Here is a 13,283-nt window from a genome sequence, read left to right on the forward strand (position 1 = left end):
CACCCTGGGTACCAGGGCCAGCGGCTCCACACCAGTGACAGCTCCAGACAGGGGTAAGGGAAACACAGATGTTACTGGTGAACTGTGGCCAGGGCTGCTCCTGCAGCAGTATGTAACACCAGAGAAGAAAGAGCAAAACTAATTAAACCTTTAAATATTATGGTAGGTGATGTTAAAAGTAATCACAAGAACATAGAATATTAAGTAGGTTTTGGTACCTTTTTAATAGGAAAATGGAGAAAAGGAGCTCCAGTATACCACAACAGAGAAAGTAAAAGATCTGTAAAGTAAACTGAATCCAAACATAAGCAATGTTTTATTGGGATATAGCAAGCAACCTATCAAATAGGGAACCAGTACAAACGGATTGAACATGACTCTCTTTTAACAGAGATGTATGGTGACAAGACAGCTTCTTTCAGTTATTAAAACAAGTATTCAAAATGTTAAGTAAAGCATTTAAAAAAACAATCATTACAACACCAAAGACAGACAATATTAAAAATGTGCAGAATTTTACTTTTTACAAATTTCTGCATAATGTTAGAAAACAATCATAAATTAAAAAAGGAATAAAATGAAGCTTTTTTGTTTGCAAAGCAACACAAACCTTTAAAAACTAACTATATTTTACATAGGACTACTATTAAAAACAGGTGAATAGCTGAAAATTTAAAGGACAGCAAAAAATACACAACCCAGTTTCACCTGTCAGCAACACCTTCTGCTATCGAAGGAGTTATGTTAGTTCTATGTACAGCTTTAAACATTGCAGCATACCACGAGTAAACCTTAATAAGGTCAAAATAGGACCCTCTGCAAAAAAGGGTGACTTGGCAAGTGTCAGTCCCATCCTGAAATTATAAGTAGTAAAAATTTTAGTAGGTCTTTAGTGTAAACCAAAACATACTTTAATTGGTTCCTCTCTCTAAAGATGCATGTAAACTTTGGGGTTGTTTTTGTTTAATTTTTTGGTATCTTAATTAATGAAATCAAGAACATGTCTGGCTCAAAAATGAGAATGACATACCTCCCTTTTGTTCTGGATACAGTGATGTAGCTATCTCAACATGCTCATTGACACTTCCTAAAAGAGAAAATCATTATGTACTATGTAAAAAATACACACCACCTCTCTCAGTTCAGACTCAGTATATAGTATATTGCCAACTCTATCCAATAGGATATATATTCTAATTTGGTTTAAACTCTTAATAGATATATTCTCTCTTTACAAAGTTCCATCACATGAAACCAAATTGCTTATTTTTCCTTTGAGGCACAGCATGACCCCAATTAGACAATTAGCTATAAAGAGTTGTTCTTTAGATGTTGTGTCTGTAGAGGTTTTACGTGATATTCATAGATTTTCAGCGCAGGCCCCAGTTTTAATGAAAGTCCAGTCAGTACATCATTTCTTGTCATCAACAGTAATGATTTGCCATCAATTTCCTATAAGAAGAATTAAAGAGTTGATAAAGACAAATATACAAATCTAACAGATGAGAACAGTCATGCAACAAATGGAATACTACTATAGAGGATCAGTGAGAAAAACAGTAGCCTTGATTTTCCTGAAACCATGCTCACAGCTGCTAAATTCTGCTTGCTGTCTGCTTTTCAAGTGCTCACCTGTGCTGACTAAGGCATAAATACTATTTAGTCAAGCACAAAATCCAAATGAGCCTAATTTCAAAATTCCCTCCTTGTAAACCTTGTTCTAATTAATAGGTACAAGTGAAGAATACCTAATTATCAGCCATTAAGGGAAGGGTACTCCTAAGAATGCAGCTTATGAAGTGCATTTCCAAAGCAACTATTACTATTGACAGCAATATGCAAGTTTGAACTACTGAATATCTGCTAATAACTTCAGGTGCCTTCTTTAAAAGGCCACCCTTCCCATGCATCCTGTGGGGGAAAAAAGGGAAAAGAGTCTTGCAATCAGAAATTTTGAAAGAGCCTAACTGGAGCCTGACACTGAGGTGAAAATTTCTCTTCCTCTACTTTCAAGGGAAGACAAGAAAAGCAGCAACTTGCCAGCTTAGGTCTCAACAACCCCTACACTTTCCTGCTTAAAATACCTCTTGTAAATCACAGACATGGTGGGATTTTTCTTTTTTCCTCTCAGACCTTGACTTTCTGACCTGTTTAGGTTAGAAATCCTGTAGGCTTTGGATTTCTTTCCCATCTCAAAACCTTGACAAAAGCTTGAAAACTCCATCAAAATAATTTTTCAAGTCAAAATGGAAGAGAAAGAATCCACATCTCTCCACTCCCTTCTCTTGTCTTGGAAATATCAGAGATCCCATCCTTGATTACAATGCAACATGAAAAAAAGACCTCTATTAGAGGTCAGCAGGAATTTGTCAAGACTGACCTCTCTTAAAGTTTGACAAAGTTTATAAATACAAAATACATGGACAAACCACAACATAGCCAAAGATTAGCTGAAAGTGGCATTTAAAAAAAATATCCCAAGATGTATACAACTACTAATCCCTCAGGGGAGTACAAAGTTACAGTAATTCTTAAAGAAAAAAAAAGTTTCCAATAGCTTTTTACCCAATTATAGCAGGTGCCTCTTTCCAATTACTGTTGAGAATGTAAATGGTTAAAACCAGTTTCTATCCTCTCTTTTCCATTCGTCACAATTCTTTCTGTGGGAATTTTGACACCAGTGAGTGTTTTGCTCATTGCTATGACCGATCTGAAGTTGCCTTTTCTGCTGCTGTTCAACGATGCTATGGAGGAAGAACAGCCTCCAGCTTGGTAGGATCCAAATGGAGTAAATCCAGTACCTAGAATAGGAGAAACTCCAAGAATAGGAAAAAAGCATCTATTCCTTTCTCTTCTTCTTCCACAGGGTTTCCTGTATTTTCTAGAAATGCTGGTAACTACTAAGACTTCCACTGAATAGAAAACTGATTCTTTAAACACATTTGTGTAGGAATGAGTGATTACATATTCAGAGTTCAAGTGTTTTATATCTGTGTGAATTGTACGCTTTACCTCTTTCACTTCCTTTAAGTTTTCCACATTAGCATGCTTCTGCAGAATTGTCACACTTTTTTTGCACCAGGTAAGATTTTGCTCTGGTGACTTTTCTGATTCCTTCTCTGCTGATCCTCTGTTTTCTGGATTTTTTTCAGGATGGAATTTCAATGCTCGCTCTCAGCATGTCTTTTTAATGTTAACTGCAGAGGGACTTCTCTGCACAACTCAAGCTAACAATAATTCCCCACTGTGCCAGGATGACCTCAACACCAGTATCACATTGTCTTCAGCAAATAACCAGGGGACTGGTTAAGCTTCAAGTCCTCCCACCGCCCCTGCTAAGTGACTGAGAAGTGCAAATTTTTACAGTAAGCCAACACAAGAGCACAGCAGCCAACACACTCACGTGCTCCTCCACACCATGGCTCTGCCAGAAAGCAGCAGTGGACACCAGATGATGTCAAACCCCAGTTTCCCTTCTGGTAAGGCACTGCAGTGAGGCCAGCAAACCAGCACTGGGTTACCTGGGCATATCTGGCTATCATAACATAATGGTCAAGAAGCCACATGGGCCATAACAAAGGTCAGAGCACACCTTGAGACCTTGTAAACAGCTTCAGTCTTGGAGTGAGCCACAGTCCCCTGTGCTTCCAGGGCTCCTAGAGAAAGCTCAGCCACAAATTGGCAGGCTGTACTTCTCTCAAGGTGTTCACACCCTCATCCTGCAATTGCTGTTCCTCCCTCTTCAGGTATCCTGTGTCCCCAACTTCTTGGCTTGTCTGATTTGCTTGCTGATGTTATGGATTTTTGTTATGGATTGTTGTTTTGGGCAACTTCCTTTGGTTGAATCTGTTTTCAGGAGTGAGATCTTTTGAATTGCTGACATCAGTGGAACTCCAAGAAGGAATAAAAGATAATCATCATACAAGCATAACTTCTTACCAGCACTTAAAAATAGAGTTTTTATTAAAACATTCTGCAGCCCTTCAAATGTCTTCTAATTTTCCTTAAAATATTGTAAATTCAGGTCTTAAAAGATTTTTTGAGCCACTTATTTTAGGTGAGTCCAGACATATTCAGATTCATCAAAAGAAAGTGTGGACTCATTTATTGCTGTGTAAAAGCTCAGTGTAATATTAGATGTCATGATTACCTTCTGGGCTAAGGATATTTTGTAAGGAAACCATTGTGCTACCACTACTGAAGCAGTTCAGTGGAAAACAATTTCTCAGTGTTGTAGGTGAAACCGAATACTTTCCTTTACTGCTTACAATCTCATTCCTCTTCCAGTACATATTCAGGGCAGTAGATCAAATGAAACTAGGTTTCTGGGGCCCAGGAAACTGCGAATGACAGAGAAAAATAGAAATGGCCAGAACTGCAGCTGCATGCCTGGTGCTCAACAGACAGAGGATGGCTATTGGGTTCAAAATTAACCTGTCTGCACTCCCATACCTGAGAGATCCTGACAAAAAATACTGCAAGAGCACAGTTAAAGTTAGTGGTAGCAAATAGTGTAGAAGAAACTGAACAGCACCACTGATAAGAAGTTAGGGATGGGATTGTTTATGGGGCTGTTCCTGGTGGAGACAGGGAATAGGCTGACAAACCTGGCACATAGAACCAGGCACTTGCTGCTCCTCATGCTGCTAATGGAAAGGAGGGGGAAGGAAGTGGCAATGACTTCTGCTGTGATTATCCATCCCTCAGCTCTTGGCCACATCCTGGTGGCAGCTGTCAGCCTCTCTCTCCAAGGTTTTAGCATAAGGTGAAGTTGGCAGTGGAATTAGAGCCACATTTCTGCACATGGCTGTCCTAGCAGAGTCCTCACTTACCCTACTGAAGCCACTTATTCTCATTGCAGAATACTAATAAAGCATACACTCTACCTCTAAGCTGCTTTCTGTAAGACTATTGCAAACTGATTTCCCAAAACTCATAAATTAGCCTCACCTTTCTGCTGTAAAATCAGCAGTAATTACTGCAGTATTATTAACAAGCCAGCTGTGAGGCAAAGAGGTCAAGATATTTGATGGAAGTCAGAGGTATCTGTCAGTATAAAGAAAAGACTCCCAGAGGCCACAATTACTTTGCCTATGTTGTTGTTTTAAGCACATTTTCTGGGCTGTTGTGACATGGATGCTGGATTAAGGAATGGACACACTCAAACATTTTCCTTTTTGGCCTGTTCACTCGTCTTCAATTTCTGAAAAGTAAGTAGCAGCTGCAGAAAGAATCCCTCTCTGCAACCCGCCAGAGAATCACCCAACACCAGGCTTTGTTCTTGTTTCCTCCAGAACAAAGAACTAGATTTAGATACTTTGTTATATGCATCAGGTACAATCAGATGGGATTTCACAGACTTGGTGCTGAAGGTCAGCAGCATTAACCTGACCAACCATGATGTCATTTCACATGCAATGTACAGTCTCCCTGCAAAGCTGCCAATAACTTGCACAAGCTCAGTACCTTGGAAGGTCGAGCCATTTATTTTGATAACTAATTACAAGAGTGGGTGAATAATTTCCTGGTAGTCACACACAAGCCTACAGACTTATCTGGGGAGGTGCTGAATTGCCAATCTGATGTAAGATAGTTCTCTATGGAACAAGTGGGCTGTAGGCCAAGTAAGCTGACTTCCCAATTCTGCCCCACTAACACACCTTTACCAGCTGCTGGCAGGTGAGTTACAATGAGCCACCTGACTGTTAAGCTCTTTGCTGATCTAATCTACCAAAAGAAGTCTTCCATCAGTATCAGAAGTTACGAGGCCCAGAAACAAAGACCCAACCTGTTTCTCAGACTGGGTCCTACAAACACGCTGCTCCTCTGCCAATTAGTCCTTTCCATATTCACTTGTACTGCCAAGTTCCATGCAACACAGCAGCAGCCCCTTTTTCACCCTATGCCTTCAAACTCACATTGTTGCTTAGAAGCCCCAGGTTTTACAAATACTCATGAGTGTAATTACACAATACACTAAGAAAGAAGGGAAATCACATTTTAAACACCATTCACATTTTAAATAATAAGACAGTGAAACTGAGTGGGTTGTACAGGGAGACAGTTCAAGCTAGAAAATTTGTTTAGATTTCTCACCTTTCTGAATCTTATCTTAAACAAACTCCAACTCATTATCCTCAGCTTGTAGAACAATATTATTACTCAGAGATCACAGTCCCATGCATTGTCACCCAAAACCAGACTCAAATCCCACCATTAATGTGGGATTTTCTCTCCCATTTTACAGTACATAACCAGGCCCACAGCAAAAATTTGCAATGTGAGTAACTGGTGGCAGTCAAAAGGTGTTTGCTAACAGATTTACCTGTTCCTGAAAAGCACTGGCTTGTTCTTCAAATCCAGCTGTTCTGAAATAATTCACAACATCGGTAACAGCCCAGTCAGCAGGATCCAGAGGTCTCCCATTCTCTACTGAACTGCAAGATGCAAATGCAGACAAGTAATCACTAAAGGTGTGCAGAACATCTGCTGCTTCTTTGTGCATGCCTCACGTACATCCCTTCCTTCCTTGTTTCTCCAGAAAAAGTGTTCTACAATATATCTCCTCCACTCCAATACAGAACAGTCACTCCTGTTCTTTTGCATTCCAAAGACCTGATGCTGGAGAAAACTGAGACACCTCTCCTTTCAGAAAAAAAGGAAGTATATGAAACATCACATCAGCCAAAGGTAATCAGTTAGGATCTTCCTACAAGTGTGCTGTCTGCTGTTGGAGAATGAATACTACCATAACTGGGGTACCAAGTTCCTCCCTTTCAAGCCTGCAGCTTGCTTTCAGCTACCAAGTACTTAAAGAATGATATGTGGATTATTCTTTACACAAATTAGACTGTCCTTGTAACATGGGTAGAAATTACTGGTAGCCATCTTTATCTTGCAAAACAGCAACAAATAAATTACAAACAAACAGGACTCCCCAACTAAAACAAAAAAGAGGCACCAAATGATTGCACTAATTCTCAATATAGAAAATTTCCCAAAACTGTTGTCAGGCTGATCTTTGGACAAATCTATGGACTTTTTAAATAGCAGTGCATCTGAGAAAACATCTCTTAAACACAATCAGAATTAATTCCTTCTGCAATTAACCTCAAGCAATTGCTTTCCAAGTACCAAAAACAACAAAACATTCATATTCCTATCCTTATCCTGCATTTCTTCTCCTCAAACTGTAATCACCCTATCACAAAGATAACCTTGGTGAATCTGAACATTTTGGGTAAAAAAAGACACATAGTGAACTCGACTGCCTTTTCTACTGCAATTTATGAGGATGAAGAGCAAGACATTAAAAAGCTTCTTTAACATATTTCTCCAACTAGAAGTCCTGAAGTTCATGCCAAATATTTTCCATTGTTATATTTGCTTAACCATAATGAAGCAATACTGAAAATGTACAGATCAGGATACGTGTCAGAATCCTGTCCATTTTCTGGTCTGAAGCTTAGACAGGACTTTGATTTCAACAGCACCAGATGGAAAAGAAACACAGATTATACTCTCCTGATAATATTTTTGTTCTGTCCTTCAATTTTATTTTTTTTCCAACTGTCACCATCTCTGCCTTGCCTGGACTTGTATGTTTTTCAGCAAAATAACTGGGCAAATCAAGGGCCAGCAATTTTTCAAAGCAGCCAAAAGGAATCTACACACAGAGTGCCTCCCATCGCTGTTTGTACAACATTCTTATTTCTGCAACTACCTGAGTCCTGGGAAGGAAGACTCATGAAAACAATGATTTGTGCACGTCCCCTGACTCTTGAAACGCGTCCGTCATTATGGCACCAAAATCTGGCTACAGGGATAATCTGCAGCCTGTGTTACACTGGGCCTTCTAAAAGTAGTTTCTTTCACTTATCACAGAGCTACAAGCAATGAGAAATGGAGTTTCTTACTTTTGCTCATCACATAATAACTTACTTCATGAATTGCTTCACTGATTGTGATTATACAGAAGGCAACACTCAGCAAAATTGAAAATGAGACTATCTGACCTTATCAGAGCTGCACTTTTTTCCTATGTATTTTTTTTTAAATTGGAGAATGTCTTTCAACCAAGATTTTTTTGGTGTTGTGCACATTCTGAGACCTAAGAAGTAAAATGTGAAAACTGCCACACAAAATCTGCACGTGTTTATAAAAGTAGCATTTAAGGAATTACATTTAAATCTTTGCATTTTCCCTAAGACAGACTGTCACTTTCAATTACTTTCATTTTCTACCAAAAAAATAAATAAACAAAATGCCAAGTACTCAGTTAAAAAAAAAAGATACTAAATTTAACCCTTCCTAAACAGCAAATAAAAGGTTCAGTCTGTAAAAATATCACCTAACTGTAATTTGCTTATTTCTCCAAACACTTTAATTTCAAATTAAATATGGCCCCAAACCCTCCTTTCTACATTTTTTTTTCTCAGCCCAAGAGCTTTATTTTTTCTTGTAGCTCTTGTTTTATCATTAGGGAACTACAGCTTGATCCAGGTCCAGCCCCATCCAGGGCTCAACTGCAATGACTTCAGGGACTCTACCTCAGTCACTAATTAATCACAGAAAATAACTGCAAGTTCCTGCCTCAAGGAATAGCATCATGCTGGACCTCAAGTAGAGCAAATTTCCACAGATATAGCTGCAGAAGACTGGAAGGCATGTAGCAGAGTACTGGAGGCTGGCTGGATTTTAACCCATCTACCCACACAGATGCTCATTTGGCTTGTAGACTTTGTTAGTCTCCTCCTCACACTGCTGCTGACATGGCTCTACTCTTTAGTCAAGGCAAGGGAATATATAACATCCACAGCTTAGCCACGCACTAGCTTATGCCTGACATCCTGGATGCTTTAAAATCTTATGAGGACTGGCATTTTAGGCTTTGAAAGGAAATACTAGATACACTGACAATGAATAAGAATTAGGCTTGTCTGTTTTTCACCACTGTCCCTGTACCTTTATTGCCATCATGTGGCAGAAGCAGCAAGGTCTGAAAGGATATAGCTGAAAACAAACAGATTTTATCCAAGCTATTTTTATGCACTTCAAAAAAGTGTCAAATACTTCCTTTGTAGACATGCCCACATACACACTATATACATTCATTTAGAAACCACAGCCCCACAGTTTAAATACAATTTCCAGCTACTCTAAAAAGCCACCTTAGCAATCAGTAGTTGAGTCTTTATCACCCAAGCCTTGGGGAAAATGATTAAACGTAAACTGTCCCTGCTTTGACTGCCTCCTTTCTCCTCCCACCCCAGAGTGCTCATTGAAAAAAACAGACTGTCAAAGGGAAGGTGGTTTCTGAGGGACACACGACAATTATTCATAGTCACTGAATAGGAAAATGCTCTTTATGTTCATGTGGTGTAGCCAGCATCTCAAGTGAAGGGGGAGGATGCCGATTTTAATGGCTGCCATCGGATCTTTTGATGCTTTTCATAATCAGTAGTCTGAAGTGACCATTATTATTTACCTTACCCTAGTGCCTGGTAGCCTATGTATTGTTGAGTTTTCTTGGATAGCTTATGTAAAAGAGATCTGAAAGAGAATAATGAGGTACAGCTGCACAAAGTGTTGCAGCTTGACAGAACAGACTAAAAGCTTGCTCCAGTACCTTTCCTTATGGTCTTTTTTTTTTAAATATATATACATATGTGTACATCTCTCTCACCATGGCCTCTGTAAACCTAAAGCAGCAAAGCCAAGTTTTTCCACACAGAACTTCACTTCTCAGATCATGTCATTCAGAATTGCTAGTCCTAATTAAAGAATTTCTGACTTTAAGTAAATGCTCACAAAAAAAGTTCTGATGCCTTAGTCTGTAGTCTACCACACAAGCGAAAGTTGTAGAGCAGTACACACATCTCTGCCTTATTCCCACTCTAGGTCTGAAATAAAACCCCAGCCACTTCAGGCTTCTCCAATAAGCAGCTTAAAGTATCTGTTTCAGAAGGGAACTGACACCTAAGAGATGCTGCTACTGCTTCTCAGCCCTAGACAGGTGGGCTGGCAGCAGAGAAGGGCACAGAGAGGTCACTTCCACACAGGACACTTCTCTCATTAGGCACCGTTTCTGCAAAAGCCACTAACAGCAGGTGACCAGAGGAACAATATTGGCTACAATGCTGCTACTTGTTTTAGTCTCTGGTTGAGAGGAATAGAAAAAACGTACCCCTAACTTACTTGTTTCTACACCTCTTCATTGCTATACAGTTATACCACACATCGCTTTTAATCAGCTTAGTGCCCTGGACTCAAAGCTGAAATACAACAGAAGTAATTAAGAACAGGGAGGGTTTGAAATGAACAAAGATGGAGATGGCCACTATTGCCAACCACATTAGTTCAAAGGAAAACTACATTCAAAATCCACGTGCTGTTTACATAAAAGGAACACTTACTTTTTGACATCCAGAGAGCCATTTTCTTTGTTTTCCATGTCAACAGTTAGCATAGGGAGGATAGAAGCTTTACTTCAGCAACTGATTGATAGGGAGGGAAAGAAAAGCTGTGTTTAATTACTGGTAGTACGACCAGAGCAGCGTAATGTAACAGAAACAAGCATTCTAGCAGGGACACAAGCACGTTTCCACTTGAGAGCAACAGTGTTGTCAAAGACTGATTTCCTTGGAAGCCTGGCAAAATTGATAGTAGCTAATGAACTGGGAAAAAAGTCGGCCTATGCCTCAAACACAACAAATAATTCTTGCCTGAAAATCAAGGAAGGTAATATTACATTTAATCCTTTTCACAAGCATTAAAATTTTGATCAAACTGTATGTATTCATATACATGGAGATTGACCTAAAATACATAGCAGTGTATCAAGAGAGCTTAATAGGCCTTCAGTCATCCTGTGATAGAGGATACAAACAGATGGAAGATCTTTAGAAAAGTTTGGAAATCCATAGCCTTGTTTTACAAATGTGGACTTGGATACAGATGAGTATGTCACTTATACCCATTGTGCAAATGAAGCTGGTAAGCGGAATTACTAACTGAGCCCCAAACTCCTGAGGCCTAAATCAGTACGTTATCCATAAGACCTCCCTTCCTGCACTAGAGCAGCTTCTTCTATAGGTATGCTACACTGGACTCCAAAAAGGAAAGGAGCACTTGAAGGACACAGGAGAAAATCCAGTCTGTTTCCTTCCTTGCAGCATGCTGGAGTACTTGTACCACATAGCTTTTTCCATCACTCCTCAGAACATGCAGAAATGACCCAAGCCTTGCATTTCTGTTCTCAAGTAAGCCATTTCTATTTCAGAGAGCACCAGAGAACGGACCAAGGACTCAGGATGTTCTTGCTGTAGCATTAATGGATGCCAGTGAAATGTCTCAAAGCTCTGGGGAGTACAGAATAAGAAAATCATGCTCTTCAGCTAAAACTTTGCAAAAATAGAGAATAGCAATTAATATTGCTGTGGGAAAAAAAATAAAAATAAAAGAAGACCCTTTATTATACACGTAGAAGCACGTAAAGCACCAAGAAAACAGTAACAAACTATTCGAAAAGATGCTTTTCCTGCACCGCTGACCAACCAACTCCACGCATTCCCTGAAATCACTTCTCGGTTCACCTGAGGTGACTGCAGACGATACCCGCACCAGCCTACCTGCGGAACGCCCCGCGCCGCGGCCGCGCACGGCCCGGAGCCCCCGGGCTCGGGGCGGGCACCTCCCGCGGAGCCCCCGGGCCCGGGCGGCGGGGGCTCCCGGGGCTCCGCTTCTCGCGGCGGCGCCGGGGCTGTGACACGCGTTCAGCATCTCACGGGCAGCCCCGAGCCCGCTCGCACTGCACCACATTGTCAGTTCTGGCTGGGGGCGGGGGAAGCAAGGCAGAAAAACCTACCTACGAGCAACTAAACCAGCGCATGGCTACCGGCTGCTGCGGAGCGGCGGAGCCCGCGGCCCCCGCCCCCCGGCGGCAGCGGGCGCTCCGCGGCGGCTCCGAGTGACACCGGGAGGAGCCCCGCCCGGCCCCGTGACGCGGCCGCCACACACGGACCGCCCGCGTCATGGCCGCCGCGTTAAAGGCGCCGCGCCGCCGGCCCGCTCGGCACCGGGGGCGGCCGTGGGGCTGCGGACGGCAGCGGGGCGGGACGGGAGCGGCGCCTCCGCCGAGCGGCTTAGCCACGGCAGCGCTTACCGCCGGGGGAACCGCGGGCCGCTGTGGGCGGGCTCCGACCTGCCGACGGCACACGGCCGGAGAGAGCGCTCGGGGCTCGCTTCATGACTTGAGGCTCTTGGGGCCTCCTTGTGGGCCTTTCTACTCCTACCAAACGGGGTGTAAGAGGTAAAGGAAAGGAAACAAATCCTTAGTTGTCGAACGTTGCAGTACCTAGCCGAGGAAATTTTATGCAAGGTAGGAAGTAGGAGTCGCCAGATGTTGGAAAATTGATAAAGTTACAAAAATTCATTCCTAGAATGAGTTCGTCAACACGTATGTGAGTAGAAGATACTTGGCTTTCTGTGGAGGTCGTGCAACTGGAGGTTTGGGGTGATGGGAAAGACGAGTGACCAAGGACAGCACAACCGAGTCACCCCCTCCGTGCCCCCGCCGGCACTGGGGAGAGAGGAAGGAGATGGAGGCATTGGGTCTGTGGATCTTACTCGACTGAGCTCCAGACTTTATTTCACAAGGAAACCATACCCACGGGATTTTCTGTACAGAAAGAATCAACTCAAAGCGCTTACAAATTACTAAGTGTCCCACTGGCAATAAAATCTCACCCATAGAGTTTAATGCAAAAGTTGTCAAGTTTTTCTGGCAACAGTACTTATTTTTTCTTTTTATGCCATTTTTTTATCTCTTCAGTATTTCCTTGATTGCTCATGTTTTCTAATGGCATGTAAGCATTACCTAGATGCACTGTCAGTGCAAGGGAAATCAAGCAAGCACTATCAATACACCCTGCTTTCCCCACACATGGGCTTTGCAGCCAGGGCTGCATCCCAGCCACTACTCAGATGCCATGACCTTTTGATTATCCTTAACAGGCTAGGTTATTTCAAATCTGTGGGATGTTTTACTTGAAAAATTTCTTTCTGAGTCAAGCCACTCAAATTACACTCCTGCTGTTTGCTGCAAGGCAAGGGGGACCTTACAGATTACCTTGGGATTTGCACAGAACCTACTGGTGACTCCGGCCTGATTTCCGCAGAGCTTTGACACGAGTGCCCGGCTGACATGGACAGACAGAGTCTGCTTGGCCACCAGAGTGGGCACATGGGGCTGTCCCAGGCGCTTTGCATCCATCTCACTCCCA

At 41.9% G+C, this 13,283-nt stretch overlaps 2 protein-coding genes and 1 long non-coding RNA gene across 3 annotated transcripts in view; 1 reads left to right on the forward strand and 2 right to left on the reverse strand.

The window, feature by feature from the left end:
- DNASE2B (deoxyribonuclease 2 beta) overlaps nt 1-6,413 on the reverse strand; it is a 33,203-nt gene extending 26,790 nt beyond the window's left edge. The window contains exon 1 of the mRNA XM_033516298.1: nt 6,326-6,413. The gene's annotated coding sequence lies outside the window, so the exon portion shown is untranslated. The remainder of the gene's footprint in view (nt 1-6,325) is intronic.
- On the reverse strand, nt 206-10,498 carry SAMD13 (sterile alpha motif domain containing 13). Its single transcript, XM_033516300.1, has 3 exons — nt 10,416-10,498; nt 6,326-6,437; nt 206-1,452 (listed from the first exon to the last, which is right to left on the reverse strand). Exons 1-3 carry the CDS (start codon nt 10,466-10,468, stop codon nt 1,309-1,311), a joined length of 309 nt encoding a protein of 102 aa, XP_033372191.1. The 5' UTR covers nt 10,469-10,498; the 3' UTR covers nt 206-1,308.
- A 1,559-nt stretch (nt 10,499-12,057) lies between these two features.
- Nucleotides 12,058-12,760, forward strand: LOC107207972. The gene is made up of 2 exons (XR_001523017.3): nt 12,058-12,310; nt 12,441-12,760. It is a non-coding gene; the product is annotated as an uncharacterized LOC107207972 (long non-coding RNA).
- Nucleotides 12,761-13,283: the final 523 nt, after the last annotated feature.

Source organism: Parus major, chromosome 8, assembly GCF_001522545.3.
Source record: "Parus major isolate Abel chromosome 8, Parus_major1.1, whole genome shotgun sequence".
NCBI lineage: Eukaryota > Metazoa > Chordata > Aves > Passeriformes > Paridae > Parus > Parus major.

What these genes read in the sequence shown, in the direction of transcription:
- SAMD13 (XM_033516300.1), bottom strand. Translation starts at nt 10,468, where the DNA reads ATGCTAACTGTTGACATGGAAAACAAAGAAAATGGCTCTCTGGATGTC. An exon ending in GGCTCTCTGGATGTCAAAAA is followed by an intron (nt 6,438 to 10,415) that starts GTAAGTGTTCCT and finishes TGCATCTTGCAG; the next exon opens with TTCAGTAGAGAATGGGAGAC. An exon ending in CCAGTGCTTTTCAGGAACAG is followed by an intron (nt 1,453 to 6,325) that starts GTAAATCTGTTA and finishes TTCTTCTTATAG; the next exon opens with GAAATTGATGGCAAATCATT.